General features: G+C 34.4%; 2 protein-coding genes and 1 pseudogene across 6 annotated transcripts; 1 reads left to right on the top strand and 2 right to left on the bottom strand.

The window, feature by feature from the left end:
- The first annotated feature begins 211 nt into the window (after positions 1-211).
- On the top strand, positions 212-8,930 carry LOC111300927 (uncharacterized; annotated as a pseudogene). Its single transcript, XR_016329841.1, has 10 exons — positions 212-466; positions 1,357-2,122; positions 2,427-2,591; positions 4,885-5,948; positions 6,446-6,741; positions 6,868-7,085; positions 7,374-7,547; positions 7,898-8,089; positions 8,186-8,299; positions 8,535-8,930. The product of XR_016329841.1 is annotated as an uncharacterized LOC111300927 (transcript).
- A 262-nt stretch (positions 8,931-9,192) lies between these two features.
- LOC111299528 (putative adenylate kinase 7, mitochondrial) lies at positions 9,193-11,464 on the bottom strand. 2 transcript variants are annotated; one of them, XM_022894745.2, is made up of 4 exons: positions 10,934-11,464; positions 10,577-10,717; positions 10,142-10,347; positions 9,193-9,589 (listed from the first exon to the last, which is right to left on the bottom strand). In XM_022894745.2, the coding sequence occupies exons 1-4, from the start codon at positions 11,435-11,437 to the stop codon at positions 9,472-9,474; spliced, it is 969 nt and encodes a 322-aa protein (XP_022750480.1). In that variant the 5' UTR covers positions 11,438-11,464; the 3' UTR covers positions 9,193-9,471. The 2 variants fall into 2 exon arrangements, with proteins under 2 accessions (XP_022750480.1, XP_022750481.1); XM_022894746.2 differs by having other exon boundaries at positions 10,195-10,347.
- A 565-nt stretch (positions 11,465-12,029) lies between these two features.
- Positions 12,030-15,683, bottom strand: LOC111299529 (ribulose-phosphate 3-epimerase, cytoplasmic isoform-like). 3 transcript variants are annotated; one of them, XM_089747486.1, is made up of 9 exons: positions 15,393-15,683; positions 15,290-15,294; positions 14,639-14,701; positions 14,440-14,546; positions 14,234-14,331; positions 13,985-14,077; positions 13,858-13,899; positions 13,539-13,705; positions 12,030-12,961 (listed from the first exon to the last, which is right to left on the bottom strand). In XM_089747486.1, exons 1-8 carry the CDS (start codon positions 15,507-15,509, stop codon positions 13,550-13,552), a joined length of 681 nt encoding a protein of 226 aa, XP_089603612.1. In that variant the 5' UTR covers positions 15,510-15,683; the 3' UTR covers positions 12,030-12,961; positions 13,539-13,549. The 3 variants fall into 3 exon arrangements, with proteins under 3 accessions (XP_089603612.1, XP_089603613.1, XP_022750483.2); XM_089747487.1 differs by having other exon boundaries at positions 12,030-12,532; XM_022894748.2 differs by lacking the exon at positions 12,030-12,961 and having other exon boundaries at positions 13,434-13,705; positions 15,393-15,679.
- Between the last annotated feature and the right edge of the window lie 2,245 nt (positions 15,684-17,928).

The following is a 17,928-nucleotide window of genomic DNA, read 5'->3' as shown; positions in this document are numbered from 1 at the left end:
AACACATTTCAACACTTGTTTCATTTAATCCCACGCGCAATCAGAAAGAGTGACGTTAACCACACATAATCTAGCCGAGAGTCTCCTTCACTTTCCTTTTACGAGCGTGCTAAAATCTCTTCTTACAAATAATCATGTCTTAGCAAAACAAATCATTATTTCTATTTTTATCAGGCATTATTATTATTATTGTTATTATTATTATTATTGCTTTCTTATTCGGTCAGACAGAGCCAGCCAGCCTCTGCACCTCCGAAAAGCCTTGAATGTCTCAGCCTCTTTCATTCTTCTTCCATGGAAACCACCCTAAAACGCAGCTTTTTAGCTTTCCCATTTCTTCAGTTCTTCTTCCTCTAATTTTCGTGGTAATTTCTTGCCACATTCAGTGTACCCAAAGTGAGAAATTGGTTGCTTTTCTCAGTTTCCTATTGTTCTCCTCTTTTGGGCTAATTTTTATCTTTGCATGGTAAAGATTGTATTTTTCTCAGCCAATTTGAGCTAAAAATTTAACATTTGTCAGCATATTTTGTTTATAGGAGTTGGATCTGATGCTCAAGAATAATAATGTTTCAATTTAGTAACATTTTTTTTTATTAGCTAACTTTTAATGAGCTTCAAAGTTTCTATTTTTAGTTGCACTTGTATGTGTGTGAATGTTTATTCCATGAATGAGCTCCAAGTTTCTTTGTCAATTTCAATGCTTTAATTCTTTTTTTTTTTGTGAGCTGTGATTATAAGCTATTTTTGTTTTTCTTTTTTCATTGTTTCTTCCTTTTTTATGTTAATGATGTCTGCCTTAGTGGCTTAGCCTTGGAGTGAAACTATTATTTGTTGCTTTCTCTTTCTTTTTGTTTTTGTTCTTTTGGAAGCTACATGCCTCTATGTTTGCTTGTCGAGAAAAAGCAGGAAAAATGAAGGAAAAAGAATTTGCCTTTAATTTGTCCGGGGATTTACAAATTAGTCTTGTTAAGTTGGGTTGGTGGTAGTTTCCCTTTTGCTTGATCCTTTTTTATGTTAATGATATCTGCCTTAGTGACTTAGCCTTGGAGTGCAACTATTATTTGTTACTTTCTCTTTCCTTTTTTTTTTTTTTTGTTCTTTTGGACGCTACATGCCCCTATGTTTGGCTGTTAAGAAAATGCTGGAAAATGAAGGAAAAATAATTTGCCTTTAATATGTTTGAGGATTTACAAATTAGTCTTGTTAAGTTGAGTTGGTGGTAGTTTCCCTTTTGCCTGACCCTTCATGGTAAAATGCATTAGGATTTTGGATTATAAGCTTGGTTTTAACTAGTTGTGCATTTATTTCTTGATGCAAAGTTTCTCTACTAAAATTATAATGCTTTCTGAATTGTAGGAATTGAACTGTCTTGTGGATTGAATAGTTTAACACTAGTGAAATATGAGTTTGTGCAACAATGGTTCTTGGTTTGAATGCAAAGAACCGGAGAAGGTCAACGGTTCATGTTGATTATCTAATTCACATTCAGGAGATTAAACCTTGGCCCCCATCTCAGTCACTGAGATCACTTCGTTCTGTCCTGATCCAGTGGGAAAATGGTGAACGTAGTTCGGGGTCTACCAACACGGTTTCACCCACACTTGGTTCCATTGTTGGTAAGGGAAAAATTGAGTTTAATCAGTCATTTAAGTTACCTGTGAATCTAGTGAGGGACATGTCTGTTAAAGGCAGGGATGCTGATGTGTTCCTGAAGAATATCTTATAATTTAACTTGTATGAGCCTCGAAGGGAAAAGATTCAGTTGTTGGCTACTGCCATTGTGGATTTGGCGGAATATGCTGTTATAAAGGAGACATTAGATGTTACTGTTCCGATGAACAGCAAGAGGAGCTTCAGTAACACTGCCCAACCAGTTTTGTTTATTAAAATTGATCGAACTTATAAGGGTCGGAACAGCTCTTCCCCAAGAGGCTGCCTTTCAAAAGAGCTATCGCTGGACAGAAAAGGAAGTGAGTGTGTTTCTGCTCTGATGGATGAAGAATATGCTGAGGAAGCGGAGGTTGCTTCATTCACTGATGATGATGTTTCCTCACACTCATCTCTGACTGTTTCTTCTTCAACTTTGGAATCTAATGGAAGTTCATTTCCTCAAAATGAAGAGGTAACTTTTAGTTATTTCCTTTATGATCTTCAAATGGGGTTAATTACTTTTTCTTTCTCTTTTCTTTGTTGTGGCATTTGTTTAAAAAATGCTGGAAAATTTCTATCTGACACAGAATTATTTAGGCATAATGAACCTTTTTCATTGCATCTTGTTGCGGATGGAACCAACATCTATATCTGCCCTTAGATCATGATGCTGATGTTTTGGGGCATGGTCTTATGGTCAGTCCAATGGGATGCCTCATTTTTCTTTGATAAGTTAAATTGCACTAGGTAATATAGTAACTGGTACTGAATTGCAGAATGGATCAGTCACACCGATTGATTGCAAGGGAGAAGTTAAAGGGGAATGTGCCTTGGCTTCAAAATTTCACCTGGACAGAACAAATGTGGCCACAGAGATCACACAATGTGAAAACTCTAAGAGGAATTCATCTTACTCATCATCAACATACTTATCATCTGTAATATCCCAGCTCAAATGATAATTGGGCTAGACTAATACCAAAGTCCATCAGTTTATTAAGAGATTAATTAGTAAAAGAAAAAGGATTGAGGTATTAAACGAAAAAAAAAAAAAAAAAAAAAAAAACCTAGCTATCCTGAAACAGAAAAGAAATGGGAGTTCTTCTTTCTCATATTCATTAGGGTTAGAGAGCATGAAAAATCAGAGAGACTACAATCAAGTTAATCCCCTAAAGGTAAGTATATGCCTTCTTTTTATTTAAGAAGAAATATCAAGTTGATTGCTATTATTTGGAGTTGAAGTTTTAAGAGCAAAACCAAGAAAAATTATGAAATCTTTCATTAATTTTCATGATCTATTTGGGTAAATTATTGGGTTTTGTTTATTTTATATTCTTAAGATTTATTGATGATTATTGAATGGAGTTTAAAGGCTGAAAATAGAGATTTGAGTTTTTAAAGATTGAAGGAGAAATTCTGTTTTTAGATAAGATGTTATGATCTACAATAATGAATTAAAATAAAATTTTGTATTAATGGATAAATTATTGCTATGATTATTATATATTGTTGGAAAACATGTTGAGTCTACTTTCTAATGAAACAAACAGAAGTCAAATCCGAGTTTTCTATGAAGAGTTGCCTAATTTTTACTTAAGGATATGCAGGCTATAAAGTAGTAGCATCAGGGTTGAATTACGAAAATTGTCTTAATTTTTATACAAGAAATTACAGATTAAGCTATATATGTTTGGAAAGCATATTGAGTTTACTTTCCAACAGAACAAGCGAAATTGAATTTGGAGTTTCCTATGAATAAATGTGCAATTTTTATTAAAGGTATACATGCTGTTTGGCAGTAGCATATGATGTGGATTGCAAAAATTATTATAATTAATCTACAATGAATTACGAGATGAGCCATATATTTTTAGAAAACATATCGAGTCTAGTTTCTAATGCATTAGAAAAAAATTAATTCTAAGTTGGATATCTTGAGACATGGTTGTTTGAGTGAAAGGAGCTCAGGCTACCAATATTAATTAATTGAGTTAACCCTTGTGTAACTTAGTTGATTTTTGTATAAATGGTCTCAAAAAGGGTTGATTAATTTCTGATGTGTTGAAATGATCTTGAATAGACCATTAATTATTTTGGAGAAAAATTAAATGGTGGAATCGAAAAGAGGTAAGTAAAATCTCACACACTTTGCTTGTTTTCAAATCTATGTATATATATGTTTTTAAATGAATGAATGTTTCATTTTGTTATTTTCTATGTATGAAAATAGGATCAAGCATATGATTATTTTGCTTTTTTCTATATAAATGATAGATCATGCTTATGAATGAAATGAGAAAATGATTTATGTTTAAAGAATGATTTTATAATAGCTACGTTTTTACATCTATGGGAAGTGGGATCATCGACACCAGAACTAGTTCTACGGCCTTGGCTAACGGGTTATAGTAGTTAGCATAGACATGATCATATGTCCCTGCTAACGGGTTAGAGTAGTTAGCGTAAGGCTTTGATTAGCGGGTTATAATAGTTAGCAATGATCATGAGGATGAAATTGTCGATACAGCCAATGTCACGGGTTATAGCAGTGATCATAGCTAATGATAAATTAATAATAATGATGATTTATGATGATTTTAAAGATTGATCCATAATTTATATATAAAAATGATTTACGATGATTTTTAATGATTGATCCATAATTTGGTTTGATTATGATATTTGAATGGTAGCATATTTTGCAATGATTTATGAAGTGACATCTTTTGATATTGATTTATGAATTTATGAAATATTTGACAAAATGATGATCTTTGAAATATTTTGACATTATGGTTTGACAAATATTTTGAATGATCTATATGATATGTATGAAAAAAAATGCTTGATCCAGTAAGGGGTGTAAGCCTATATTTGCTGAGCTGTGGTTTGTTCATTTCCTTTTTACTTTTTCTTTACAGATGAATAAGTGATAAGTTTGCTTAGTTTTGTGAAAAGCTAGAAGATCAAATGGGAAGATTACTTAGTCATTGGAGATAATGTTGGCCAATAAGATCTTATGAAATGATTTTGTATTTTTATATGGTTTGTATTTGGATATATAGAGATATATCATTAGTTAGATTAAAGATATAGATTTTACTTGACAGACTATATCAGTTTATTGAAGAATTTTAGAATAATTAAGGAATAAGGTTTTATATTACTTTGGGGTTTACTTCAAGGTAATTTGGCCGTGTTACGTCTTGATCTCGGGGCGTGATATCATTTGACTTTGAGAGCTCAGTAGATGCCCGTGCTTCCTTATCTAACTCATATAGTTCCAATTCACCTGTACGAGATAATGTTGTTAACCATAAAGTTCATTTGTCTTCATCATCCTTGGCTAATGAAAATACACAGGATAAAACCAACACCAGCATGAGAAGCAATGATTCTGAAGATTTATCTCAGAAGGTTCAATGAAATGGTTGCCAATAAAGGAACCACAATTAGGCATGATGGTCAAAGTAAGGAAGATATATCTGCTAGTTCTAAGGCCAACTTGGCATCCTCGGCTAACAGTCCTCAGGTTGATAAGCAGGACTCTAAAGATTTTAGTGATTCCCTAGTTGATGGAGAAGATGATAGGAAAGCTCAAAGAAATGGCAAAATTTTCTCTAAGAAGGCTTCAGCTGCTAATGATCCATATGATAATTCTTTGGAAGGAAACTCAAGTTATGATTGGCAAGAAAATGGACATGAAGATCAATACTTGGAAGAGAAAAGGTATTCTACCGAAGATGAACAATTGAATATTCATTCACAAGAAACTTCTTTAAGCCATGGGAATCTTGGAACAAAGGCCAATACACTAAAAAGTGACAGACTAAAGCATGTCAAGTCTGTTCAATCTTCATCAAACTCAGTTAGGAACAGTGGGTTGTTTAGCAATAACCAACATGCAGAACTCAAGGAAGCTGGTGTTCTGGAGGATGCACAGCATGGGCCTGAAACCTTCAGAAGCAAATCAAACAATGAAAGGAAAGATGCTAAGGTATACCCCAAGGATACTAGAAGTGCCATTTTGGATAACAAAATGCAGCACTTGGAAAACAAGATAAAGATGCTTGAGAGAGAGAGTTGAGAGAAGCTGCTGTGGTTGAGGCTGCTCTGTACTCAGTAGTTGCCGAAAATGGAAGCTCCATGACTAAGGTGCATGCTCCAGCTTGGCGCCTTTCTAGGCTTTATTTTCATGCTTGTAAGGAAGGCCTCCAATCAAGGAGAGCGAGTGCAGCTAGAAATGCTGTTTCTGGACTTGCTCTGGTTGCAAAAGCATGTGGAAATGATGTTCGAAGGTACGTTCAAGTCATATTATTCTCATTGTTCTACCTGAATATTCTTTACCATCAGTTTGCGTCGGCATTTTAAAGTTCTAATAATCTAATTTCTCATTTCTCCAGCATCTCAAGCTGGATTTTCCCAAAAGTTTTGGTTGTAACTAGCCTTTTTTATTGTTAAACTATGGGGGATGGAATTTTTTTTTTTTTGGGTGGAAAAAGACAGGAGAGACCGGGGTGGGGGCTGTACTGCCTTTCCTTGAACCTGAAATACCATGAATTTAGAAGTCAAATTTGAAAATTTCAGAGCCATTCTTCTTTAAATGTTGTAATAGGTGAAAATTCTGGTGATATCTCTTGCCGAGGCCAAAGTTGGTGAGTAATATTTTTCGTTAGAGGCTGGTCTATGTTGCAGTGTATTGCAAATTAAAGCTTAACATATGAAGCTATGATAAGTTCAAGGAAACTATTATGAGTTCTCATGAATTCACATGTCATATGTATGATGATTACAGTTTGACATTTTGGTTGTCAAACTCCATTGTGTTGCGAGCAATTATAAGTGAAAGTATTGGAGATTTGGAATTACAACTTTTTGCTGGACCCACAGAAAGAAATGGAGGTGGAAAGGGGGAATAAACAGGTGGCATCTCCATTGAAATGGAAAGAATCCTCTCCTGGAAGAAAGGAAAATAAACTTATCTCATATGGAAGTTTTAGTGACTGGGACAACCCACTTGCCTTGACTTCAGCCCTGGAAAGGATTGAAGCATGGATCTTTTCCAGAATCATCAAGTCTGTCTGGTGGCAGGTAATACATTAACTGTTTTCTCCCCTTATATTGGCCAAATTTTTCCACAAAATACTTGATGACACATTGAATGCCACAAACTCAGGTAGTTGTCTGACCAACTTATGTTCCTTGTTTCTACCTCAGACTCTCACTCCACATATGCAGTCAGCAGCTAGAAAGGAAATTGATAGAGGTATGGACTCGGCCTCAAGTAAAAGTTATGGGAGGATATCTAGTGCAAGTAGTCAAGACCAATTGAACTTTTCATTAGATCATTGGAAGAAGGCTTTCAAGGATGCCTGTGAAAGACTTTGCCCAGTTTGAGCTGTGGGGCATGAGTGTTGTGTTTGCTGTCTAGATTGGTAATTTGCTTTATTGAGGAATTGATTAAATGGCACTCAAGCATGGCACGCTAACAATATATTTTGTAGTGGGAGGACAATGGCATCTGAAACCATCAGCTTTCTTGTCAGTATATTAATATTTAAATGAGCATTAAGCTTTTTGTATACAATAAGAGACTTTATGCAAGCATTGATGGTTGCTTTTTCATCTTATCGGGAACTATCACTGCTGTTGTTTCCTTACTCTGATGATTTTTTTTTCTTTTAAATTAAGTATGTTATAATTCATCCATATCATGCATCTAGATAATGGAGCAATGTGTGGCTAGACTAGATGTGGCTATGTTCAATGCCATTCTTTGTGATTCCGGTGATGAGATCCCTACTGATCCTGTGTCTGACCCCATTAGTGATCCTCTGGTGCTTCCCATTCTGGCTGGGAAAACAAGTTTTGGTGCTGGTGCACAACTGAAAAATGCGGTAAGCAATGCAAATGTGGTAGTCTCGAGGTTAATCTTTGAGTGAGATCATTTTATATTATGCTATCATAATTTATAAGTCATAACCATTCTGCACTGATAGTTAAATCTAGGTTTGCAGACTTTTGATGTTACTCCTTGTCGGTGCGGTCTGCCCGGGGTATGGGGTGTTTGGCATGCACGGCTTTGCTCCTGACTCTGCCCAGGCTATTTGAAATTTTACATGGTTGATCATATTAAATTAAATCTTTTATATCCACTGTGGTTCAGATGGTGACAGTTGTGTAAACCTTGGTTTCTCTCCTCTGAAGTAAAGCAATTCTCGTTGGATTTCATTTTTGTGGATGTCAGATTGGAAACTGGTCTAGATGGTTGACTGACCTCTTTGGTATAGACGATGACTCAGTTGAAGATGAGAATGACCAGGATGATAGTGATGAGCGACAAGACACTTCCTTTCAGTCTTTCCATCTCCTTAATGCATTGAATGATCTCATGATGCTTCCCAAGGACATGCTTCTAAGTAGACCTATCAGGGAAGAGGTGTGGCACCCTAACTTTAGACTTTTTATTTAATCTCCGGGGTTCAAATGGTCATTACATTGCTGTTTATTCATACTGCCTTCTTTACTTTCTAAGGTGTGTCCAATATTTGGTGCAACATTGATCAAGAGAGTTCTCGATAACTTTGTCCCAGACAAGTTTTGCCCTGATCCAGTTCCAGATGTTGTGCTTGAAGTCCTGGAGGCTGAGGTTAGTCATAAAATCTGGAAGTACTCCTAGATTAGACTTTTGCCATGTGCACCTAACTCAACCTCAAAAGATTCATGAACTTATTAGTGTGCTTGACACGTATATGCAATACACAGGCAAAGAACTTTATTAGAATAGTAGACTATTGTATAATGATTTCTTCTACTAGTTGGTTTGAAAACATATAGCCCTTTGAAGATATGAAGAAAACCTTTGTGCCTCTATTTTCCTTCAGGATCCTGTTGAAGTCAGGGATGGATCTGTATCAAACTTTCCATGTGTTGCATCTCCCCCTGTTTATTCACCAACTTCAGCAACATCTATTGCTAGCATCATTGGAGAAGTTGGAAGCCAATCTCAGCCGAGAAGGAGTGCCTTAGTCCTTAGAAAATCATACAAAAGCGATGATGAGCTGGATGAATTGAATTCACCCTTGGCTTCAATCTTCATCAATGGCTTCCAATCATCACCTGTTCAATCAAAGCCTAACTGGATATCACAGGGAAATGGCTATCAAAATACTATTAGATATGAACTCCTAAGAGATGTATGGATGAAGTCGGAATGATTGTAAATTCTATGTTCACGTGTGGAAAGGGTTGAAACTGCCTTTATTCTCCTGAACTGTAAATCTGTGGGTAAATTTTGGTTCGTCATTCTTGTAGCAATAATAAATGGAGGGTCTCATACAAAATAACTTTGGAAAAACATTCCTCTTGGTTTTAGATGATTTCTGTGCAATTAAGAGTGGCGTCCCCCTTACCCCACAGGTTTAAAGGGTGAATAAAGAGAACCACCGCCGGATAACATGAATTCCAATAGAGAATATTACAAAATCAGATGCGTTAGAAGTGGTCGGAACATAAAGGAAACAGAAAATAAAATGTCGATGGAAATGAAAAAAGAGTGCATCCTTTATATTATGAGTGGTCATGCAGGCCAAATATCATCTCTAGCCATATTGCATTACGTACTATAAAACTGCATGGTATCTCAGAAAAGGGAAACAAAAATTCGAGGCAAATCCAACTTGGGTATTTGCCATAATCAAAACTTATCTATCACTCATTGTTACGTATTTACTACCATGCCTGAATATTAATTAAGGTAACTACTGGATTTAAAGAATAACAAAACTTAAGCTGTCAGCTTCTGTGAAGGACTTAGAGCATTCATATGCTGCAGACGTAATGCAGCCAATAGACCTTGCCATGTATCTCCTGGTGCACCAGCCAACTGATAGTTGAGAAGCTTCTTTTGCTTGCTGTAGTAATCCTCCAATGACTTGGCCTGTGAAGATCAAGATTATTTGGTTAGGAAAAAATTCCCACCTTCCATCCTCATTTCAAAGAATCAAGGGTAAAATTCCAAAACATCCCTATGGTTTGCAATTTTCCAACTTACAACCCGTGTGGAAATTTTTTTCCTACTTATGACCTTGTGATTCAATTTGGTTACCAGAAAGCGATAACGGTGACAAAAATCAACCAGATTTGAGTGAAATTACAAACTTATCCTTACCCTTATTTTTTAATGTGTTACACTTTTCTGGTAACGAAAGTGATCCACAATGTTATAAGTGAGAAAAAATTTCCACATGGAGTGTAAGTGAGAAAATGGCAAATTACAGGGGTGTATATAGGGTTTAACCAAGAATCATATAGTTTATCATGAAATTTTGTGCAACACATTTCACTAGTCAACGAATAGTGAAGAAGACTAATAAACAACAGGTACCAGACCAATGGATGATCTAGCAGACAAAAGCCCCAAAAGCATTATATGTTTAGAAAATATGGAAAACCTTACAGCCAGTATAGAATATGTTCGATGGATTATTACCTAATAAAAATACCTTGCAAACATTTGGCAACCATATCAAACAGGAATATTACCTGCTCTGAGCATACATGGACATTTTCAGTCCAGGAACTTCCTACATCCTTAGAGTTACCTATGTGAAGAAACTCACTCTCTGAACTCATGTATTCTTCAGTACATTTAAAGTTCACAACCAGATCAATATCAGCAATTTGGTCAAGAATCTCCTGTAAAAAAAAAAAAACGGAGCAAAAGCATTTCAATGACACATAAAAAGCAAAAAGAAAAGAGAATATATAGCAGACTATTTCATTCAGCTTAAAAAGCTTAGAACCAAAAGGAGATGATTTGCTCTAACCACAAAAATATATATATATATATATATATATATAAAATTGTTCTATAAACACGAAGAAATGAAAAATGTAAATGCCATCAAAATCATAGGTGACTTACAGCCTGGATCCTGGTACGAGGAATCCCATCGAGAATGAAGCCATTTTCACCTCCATAGTAACCTTGTTCAAGTCTCTTAGACAACAAAGAAGAAATTACATCCTCTGGAACAAGCTTCCCTTCATTCACTGCATTTGCAATCTAAACCCAAATGACAGCAACAATTAGCATTCTTCATTATATTATGTATTATAAAATGTTCATAATCAACACAATTAGTACAATCAACACTCATAAAAATCTATACTTTTTCTACATAAAAAAAAAAAAACCCGAACTTTGAAAAGGCCCAAATTAATTCACAAACAAAAAAAGAAAAATTCCAATAAAAGAGATAAAAAAAATAAAAAAAGAGACCTGTTTGTAAAGAGAAGAGCAATGATTAAGCTCTTGTCTAACAAGGGTACCCATTGAAACATGAGGAACTTCTAGAAGCTTTGAAAGCCTTTCAGCATAAGCATGCCGTTTCACTCCAGGCTCCCCTATAAGAACCCACTGGACACCCCTCTCTGGCGCCGAGCTATCCACGTCAACCTTGGGTTGAGCCGGGCGCCGGTCCCGGTGAGCATGCTCGTACTCGTAGTACTCATAGTCGTAGTCAAGCTCCAACGCAGCGGCTGATCCGAAGAATCGGAGCCCTGGTCGGAGTGGGTTCACGACGGAGGAAGCGGCCGCGGTGGCTACACGGAGTTTGAGAAGCCACGACATAGTGGCGGTAGGGTTAACGAAAGAGAGGATCTTTCTTTCTTTTGTGGGGAGAAAAGTGCGAAATTTTGAGAAAACTACGATTTTTTCATGATAGCTGTCAGTTTTTGATTTGTTATTTGAGTACAAGAAAAAAATCAAGTTGTTTTGAACCATGAAAATGTCGTGCTGTCACGGTCTGATTCTGTGGTTAGGAAGAGGAAAGTTCACGTGTAAATTGTCGGCGTTTGGGGTGCCGTGTAGTTGTCGATAGTTTAAAGACTGACACGTGGATCACGTTGCAAGAGTCAAAGGCGCGGATTATCATGCTTGCTTTCAGTTCCGCCACGTAGCCAATAGACTCGATGGCCCAATTTGGAACTTTAGGTTAGCCCAAGACAGAGATAAAAGCCTCGACTGCCCCAACAGATTGGGCTCAGCAATTGGCCCATTATTAGAATATAATTAGCATTTTTACAGGGTCCCGTCTGCTTATGTGACTCAACCACCAAAAAACTATCAGATAGTCGACATTTTTTAACCTCAAAACAAGGGCAAAGGATTTCCAAGTTCGATACTCCAATGTAGTGATCCGTTGAATGTGAACCATGCCACTAATTACAAGCCTTACTATAAAAGAATCACCTTTTGATTATAGAATTTCTGTCTATACTCTATGGTATAGCTTCAATGAAGAAACATGAGGCTGTGCTCAACAAAAAGTCCCAACCATTTGCTTCATAGCTTATAAATTATATGAAATCTTAGATTCTTTCAACATATGAGTACTTGTATGATTTATCATTTTTTCAGTAAATGTAGAGAATACAGGCCTATATATGTACAGGATCCCACTACCCTTATCAAGAAGACAAGAGGCTAAGAGCCAAAGATTGCAGAACATTTAGAAATTGCTCAAAAATTAGAACTAGCAGTAGCTATATTCACATTTTGGTTTTTGATGGCTTTACCAAAGGTTTGCAGGAGCTTTCACAGACCAACATATGTTCCCCTTCTGGTGATTCTTCCACCAATCTTGATAACTTGTCAACGATCTCTCCAGCACTCAGTGTCAAAGAGGGGTCTTCTTCTGTGCAAGCTCTAGCAAGATTTGTAATGTCACAGCTGTTTTAAATGAGCAATTCTCCCCTAATGCACTGTCCATCCATTCCTTAGCTCGTCTGCACTTTCCAACTGTAATATGGCCTTGATTTTCTCCAAAAGCCAAACATTTCCTTCTCCCTTCTTATCAGGTCTGCTTACTGGTGTTTCCTGGATAAAATCTCAAGCAAAACTATCCCATGAGCAAAAATATCAATGCCTGGGAAAATCACACCTTGGTAAAGATATTCAGGAGCTAGATAACCCAGGCTCAAAGTGGGAGGGTCAGTTGAATGATCAGGATACTCAGTATCATCTTCAACACACCTTGCCAAAGCGGAGTTCCCAATCTTTGCATTGAAATCTTCATCAAGGAAGATATTTCTGCTCTTGACATTTCTATGAACATAGCTTGGGTTCATAATCTGGTGCATATATTGTAATGCCACTACTACATCAAGACTGATTCTCAGCCTCCCCAAATTCAATTGGAATCACTCCATTTTATATAAACATTACCAGAATCATCTCCAAATTCTGTTTAACTACATCTCCAGCTCACAGGTTTCAGCTTAATCACTCTGAATAGATTTGGTTTTTCTGAAAAAGATTTGAATCTCAAAGCATTTGATAAATTTGAATCTCTATTTGTGAGAGTTTTGCATAAAATTGGATCTCTGACTAGCAATTCCTGAATAGAGTATAAGGAAAAGATGATAAACCCTAAGGCAACAAGCAAGTGACAGACAACATTAGCACAGAAAGTTGCCTATAGCAAGCTAAATTTACAGCTCATACCTCTAGAATTCTAGTTTCTTTTGTCCCCTGGATTTTTGGCATATAGAAACAAGAAGGTGAAGTTTGAAATGAAGTAAAAAGTGACAACAACAGGTATTACTAAATAGATACAGCAGATGAAAATAAATGACAAAATTTGTGGGAAAACTATGTCTCAAAATATGCATATTACAGTTACAAGCCTAGACATCATTCAACCATATTTTGTAGGCAGGTTTGTAATACATACAGCTCTTTAACAGGTCATATTATTAGATGATAAAGCAGCCTCGGATAATATTAGTATCATTTTATTGAATTTCAAAACTTATCATGTGAGACCAATCAATGGTACAATCTGTATACATTTGCTCAATTAAAAACACATGCTTTATCTTGCCTGTAACAATGTTAACATTTGTCCTCATTTTCCAAAACACTCTTTCGCATATGGGATATAACTGCAGCTGGCTCAGGAGCTCCAAACACTGAACTACCTGCAACGATGCAATTTGCTCCTGCTGAAGCAGCCATATCAATAGTTGAAGGCCCTAAACCACCATCCACCTGTAAAACAAAGCCACAAATACTTCAGCAGGCGGTCATGTAAGTAACGCAGGATAAGATGTTCCCAAGAATAGGTATTCTCAAGAAGTAACCATTGCAAATTTGAGCGATTAAAAGGTTTAGAATATTACAAAGGTGAGAACTTTACTTACCTCTATATCAAGTGATGCGTACTTCTTCCTTAGAGCACGCACCTTCAAAAGCAAGTAAAAAATGTCATTCAAAAAAAATATAGAAGCTCTGAAATAAAATTGAAAAAAAGTAAGAATGAAATGGTACCTTATCCATCATTTCTGGCATGAATTTTTGTCCACCGAATCCAGGTTCTACAGTCATCACAAGAACCATTTCCACTGGATTTTCACAGTCAACCTATTAAATAATCCCCCACCCAAGAGAAAAAATAGAATCACATTATACCACCTAAGAGAGACTGAAGAATTAGACACAGCCCCATTAAATACTGAGAACAAGCTAGAACAGCAGATTCAATAGCTCAAAAATCAAAGAAAAGGAAGGAATTCATACCAGAGGATAAACCTCCTCAATTGGTGTTCCAGGCTTTAATGCCACACCAGGTTTCATGCCTTTTGACTTAATTTTTTGGATAAGTTCTTGCCAGTTTTCTGCAAAAGGTGACACAACATATTGGCATAAGGAAACAAGGAATAGAAAGGTATATAAGTTGGGAGGAAGTAAAACAAATCGAAAAAGGAAGACACATCGGAACCCACCTTTGGATGCTTCAACATGAAAAGTGAAACCAGAAGCACCAACTTTACCCAAAGGTTCAACATAATCAATAGGATTAGTGACCATAAGGTGGCAATCAAGATATGCCCTGTAGGAGAAGAAGAATCCTTGATCTATTTAGAGTTGTAAACTTGCTTATATTGAAAAGCCAAAATACTGCCAGGGCACAAAGATCATTACTTTGTGTTCTTTCTTAAACTCTCAATGACCGGAGCACCAATGGTTAAGTTCGGGACAAAGTGCCTATATAAAATATAACAATGAACAAGTAAGCATCTAGAAGTACCCAATAATAGAAACAGAAAAGACTAGGTTGTTAATAAATAATGCAAAGCACAGCTCGTCTTAACTAGAACATAAGAAATCACCACCAAATAACTATAGCAAGTTATGGAACAAAACTTAAGAACATGAATAACTGGCATTGTGCAAAAACCAATCCAATTTCAAAAGTTCATATAACAATCGGTTTAGTCATTAAAAGCACAGAAATTTATTCAATTTAAACAATTAATGAATGTCATTTTCCATTCCATCAACAAAGAACCACCATACTTTCCAAAATTCCAATGTTTCCAAATAACCTTTCAAGCTATTAACAACTGAGGTTAGCAAGTCCCTCAATTTCCTGACATATAAGTATATCCTCAGCATAAGTACAGAATTCTTAAAAATTTCACATGCCATTGATGATGAATGATTTCTTCAATGATAGAAACACAAGGCTTCAAAAAACCAATCACAAAAATAACAAAACCGAAAGTTGAGAAGGAGAAAGATAAAGAACCAAAATCCTAGAGGAGAGAACTTTATCAAAGCAATGAAACATACCCATCCTGCAGAACACAACCCAGAAACCGAAAAAGGGTTAGAATTTTGAAATTCTTTTTCTTCTTTTAAGAATCCATAAAAAAGCAAAGTTAAAAACTTTTACCATGATATCCATGTGAAGCCAATCAGCTCCAAAGTCAAGCATGCGCTTTGCCTCTGATGCCAAGTTAGCAAAATCCGATGAAAGCATGGACGGAGCGATTTTTGGTGTTACACCCATCTTTGGGATCTGAACCAATTTGACTCTGTGTTGTTTTTTTTTTTTTTTTTGGGGGGGGGGGTTTTGTTTGCAGTTGTTTTGTCTGGTTTTTTTGAAGAGTTGGTCGTTCAAACTCGAAGTTCAACGGAGTTGAGGTAGATGTCCAGGGGTAAAATGGTGGCGTGTCTTAGTTTAAGTTGTCGACGTTCTTACCAAGTCTTAACAAAATTTTTTTCTTTTTTTCTCCTTTTTAAGTATTTAATCTTCTTTTATTATTATTATTATTGTTATGATATAAATAATATATTAATACTCATAAATTATTTTGATTTGAATAAAATTTAAATTCGATTTGATTATTATCAAGTCGAATTTAAATGCAAATAATTCGATTCATCGATTAAATTAAATTCAAATATTTTTATATTTAATTTAAATAACTCACGAATTTAATCAAATTTTTATATTTAAATATATTTTTATTATTTTAATTAATAAAATATCTCAAACTCAAGCTTAAGCATAAATAATTTAACTTTTATCGAATTTAAGAATCGAATTTATTTTTACATATTAATCGAACCTAATTGAGTAAATTCGAATAACTCGATTTCTATCTCGAGTTAAGCTCAAGTTAAAAAAATTAAATTTGATCGAATTCAAATTGAATATCGAATTTCAAATTTTGAATCAAACTCAAACTCAAACTTAATATTGTATCGATTCAAACTCGATCAATTATATCTTTACACTAAAAAAAATATAACACAATTAAATTATTTCTCGCAACCTTCAAATGCGAACTTTTAATAATACGGCAAGGTCACTAATCAACAAAATTTTCTTCTTTTCATAGAAACGATGCCAATTACTAATTATCGACAAAAATATAAGCCCAAAGCTACATGTTGGGCTTTTCTTATTGTTTGTTTGGTTGGGAAGACAGTGGATTTGCAAAATTGGGTCGTAGAAAGAGAGCAGGAGGCTAACTACTTAGACCCTTTCTCAAGCTCCAATCAAATGTTAAAACATTGGGCTTTCATCTTTTCGTATTGTGTGCTTGGGTTGGAGGAAACCCTATTTAAAGTAAAATTGGTGTGAATCACTTGTAGGGTGCAATCGAATGGTAAAAAATTTAAATTTGAGTTAGATTTTAATTAAATATGATTAAATTTTAAATTTAATCTCAATTAAAACTAAAAATTAAATTAATCGAATTCTATCAATTAAATGTGTTTATCAAATATAAAAAATTTTGATTATCATATTTAATTTTAAATTTAATTATTTATTTTCGAATTTAAATTCATATATATATTTGAGTAAAATAATAATTTTTTAATCAAAATAATAAAAAATATAAAAATTAAATTAAATTAAAAAATTATTTAAATTTGACACATTTAATAAATTAAACTATTCAAACTTAAATTCAATTTGTAATAATTTAATTAAATTTAAATTTTATTTAAATTAACTTCCAATAATATACGAATATTAATATATTATTTAATCTCTCAAACATAAAGAAGGCTTAATCATGAAAATCAAACAGAGCGATTGTGTGACGTTGCCGACTTATCCCTGATAAATTTTCTGCATGATTCATGATTGAAAGCTTGATTGATTGACATTCTAAATCCTTTCGAAGATATTACAAGTTTTGTGAATGTGAAGCTGAAACCGCCAGACAGAGAGACATTACGCGTGGCGTTGGCCTAATAGAAATTTGTTAAATGCATATCAGTTTTTTTGGTATTAGAGCCACAGACAACTTTGGTGACTTCCCATTTTCCACATTCGCATCTCTTGGAATTTGGAATTTTCTTGCTGATTGGATCCCTCCACACCCCATGTGTTCTCAACACTTTTGCCATGCAATTTGTCTTTTCTCAGCTAATTAATATCAACTTTAACCCTGAATTTCGGGCAATATATTTTTTTCGCTTTAGTTATATCTCATTTTTTTTATATTTATATCATATAAAATATTAAAATTTATATATTTATAATATATTTTATATAAAAATTATTTATTATTATTTATTTTGATTAAAAAATATAAAATATATTATTTTAATTTTATTAAATTCATATATGAAAGTATAAATTTAAGATCAAGTATACTTATTTAGAAAATCACTGTAAAATTACTAAAGCGAATCAATCCCAAAGTGAATATAATCTTCTTTTTTTACTTTTTTTTTGTAGTGATTTTTTTATGAATAATTAACAAATATGAAAAGTGAAAAAAAAATCTCAATATGTTATTTAAGTAACCCTAATAATCTCCCAATTAAAAATTTATCAAGCTAAAAGCTTACATAACAACGAAATCATATTGATTCAGTAAAATATATAAAACTCATACTTAAGTGATCATATAAAATTAATTAAGCTCTTATACTCATCTTGTATTATAACTATATCAATAAATTAA

Source organism: Durio zibethinus, chromosome 18 (assembly GCF_047325235.1).
Source record: "Durio zibethinus cultivar Kanyao isolate XHJ-2024 chromosome 18, ASM4732523v1, whole genome shotgun sequence".
Lineage (NCBI taxonomy): Eukaryota > Viridiplantae > Streptophyta > Magnoliopsida > Malvales > Malvaceae > Durio > Durio zibethinus.
This window is presented reverse-complemented; position numbering and strand designations above follow the sequence as displayed.